Below are 1,766 nucleotides of genomic sequence, written 5' to 3'. Positions count from 1 at the left end.
TTTCAAACATTAAGCCACAAATGTAAAGCTAAAGTTCAGATGGTAGAGATCACCTCAATGCTAATTAGCCTAGTGGAGTCATTTCCTTTACAGGGTTCCTACAGACTTTTTGAAAGCCACTTGAAAGGAAATTTAAGACAAACAATAAACACACAATTACCACAATTGTTATCGACAATTTTAACCCAAATGTTTATTTTAACACAAAAAAACAAGCTGTGAGAGGCATTCTGTAAATTATTTCAAAAAGTAAACAAATGTTACCAGTTATTTTAATATTTGAGATGAATTACAATCCTATTAACAATGTGTTTACATTTTTAAGGCTTCTGAAAGATTGATTTAAGACATTTTAAGGTTAATTAAGGTCTTATTTTTGGATTGATGAATTCAATGCTTTTAAGACTTTTTAAGGATCTGCAGGAACATTTAATGTGTTTGTACCTGCAACATCAGGACCACGGTTTTCACAGTGTTCCACTGAGACTTCCTCCCATCCACAATAACGGTGAAACCTCGAGTTTTACATTTCTCACTGAAAGTAACAAGACACATATAAACATTACTGACTGTGAACAAACCACAGCACTGTACAGAATAAAACTGATTTATCTCAGCAAAATTACTCCTWTTCTACCAAACMRTGTGTAAATTAAACGTGTCCAGTTTCCTAGGTTGTATTCTCTGGAGATGTTTAAGAGAGTTTACAATCCACCTGCTTTAGACATGTTTWAAGTGTTTCTTTACACTTCCTACAACAGAGTGGTTATGAAGGGGAGGGTGTCTGAACACAAGGAAAAACATAATGCAAAGAGTATAGAAATCCATGTGTTATCTTTACACTGTTTATTAAAACAAAATATGGGTGTAAATGATTATTGTTGCTCTAATATTTCGACTACAAGCATCTGGACCGACTCACAGTAAAGAGGAACAAACATTAGTTGATCAGCAACTGTTCTCACAAATCATTCATTCATCCACAGTKTATCAGAAGATTAGTAGTAAACTGTCTCACCTGCAAAAAGTGTAAATATCTTACTGGAGTAAGAGTTCAAAAAAAGTTCAATGTTGTGGATATTTGCAATGTCATACTCTGTTCCTCCAAAATATCTCTAAAATATGTCAGGACTGCAGAGCAGGTCTAAACACAGCTTTAGACTTTACAAATAATATCTCTCACCTCAACTACACTACTCCACATATATTTAAACCAGKATTTTTCCATCCATTAAAAAAGACAATGAAAACCTTGACAAACTGTGAAATAATAAAATGCAAACATCCAGTGGTGGGCAGCGCTAATCCAAAAATTAGCTCCACAATTTCTAAAGCACTTATGAAAATATTTAGGTCCGCAACTTCAAAAACGCTTATGCCATAGAAAATTAGCGGACGCTAATTCTGAAGCACAAGTTCAATTTGACACTTACTAGCTGTTAACAATTGTACAATGTATGCACAACACTGCCAACTTGCGTTGTATGAACCCTTGTTCAACTTAATCCTACAAGCATCAACTGCTGGGGATGTGATTTCCTGAAACAGACCTTTGGCTCCTGGTGTAAAAATTAAAAAGTTGTTGAGGATTGCTAGTTCGGCTGCTTCTTTGTCTTTTTCTTTTGTTTGTTGTAGATTTTTCATTAAAGAAGCTTCAATAAAGCAATTTTTAAACTGTTTATTGGAAAACTGAAGCGATGCATTCTGGGTACATGACGGATTTGATTTGTGACGGGAAACGAAAGCACGGAGTTCAGGAAACTATC

General features: G+C 34.7%; 1 protein-coding gene across 1 annotated transcript in view; it reads right to left on the bottom strand.

Annotated features, from left to right (window-relative positions):
* The window catches only part of sestd1 (SEC14 and spectrin domains 1), a 46,188-nt gene that overhangs the window by 35,451 nt on the left and 8,971 nt on the right, over positions 1-1,766 (bottom strand). The window contains exon 4 of the mRNA XM_014032293.1: positions 445-535. Within this exon, the coding sequence (XP_013887747.1) occupies positions 445-535 (91 nt within the window). The remainder of the gene's footprint in view (positions 1-444; positions 536-1,766) is intronic.

This window comes from Austrofundulus limnaeus, unplaced genomic scaffold (genome assembly GCF_001266775.1).
Source record: "Austrofundulus limnaeus strain Quisiro unplaced genomic scaffold, Austrofundulus_limnaeus-1.0 Scaffold1413, whole genome shotgun sequence".
Classification (NCBI taxonomy): Eukaryota; Metazoa; Chordata; class Actinopteri; order Cyprinodontiformes; family Rivulidae; genus Austrofundulus; species Austrofundulus limnaeus.
This window is presented reverse-complemented; position numbering and strand designations above follow the sequence as displayed.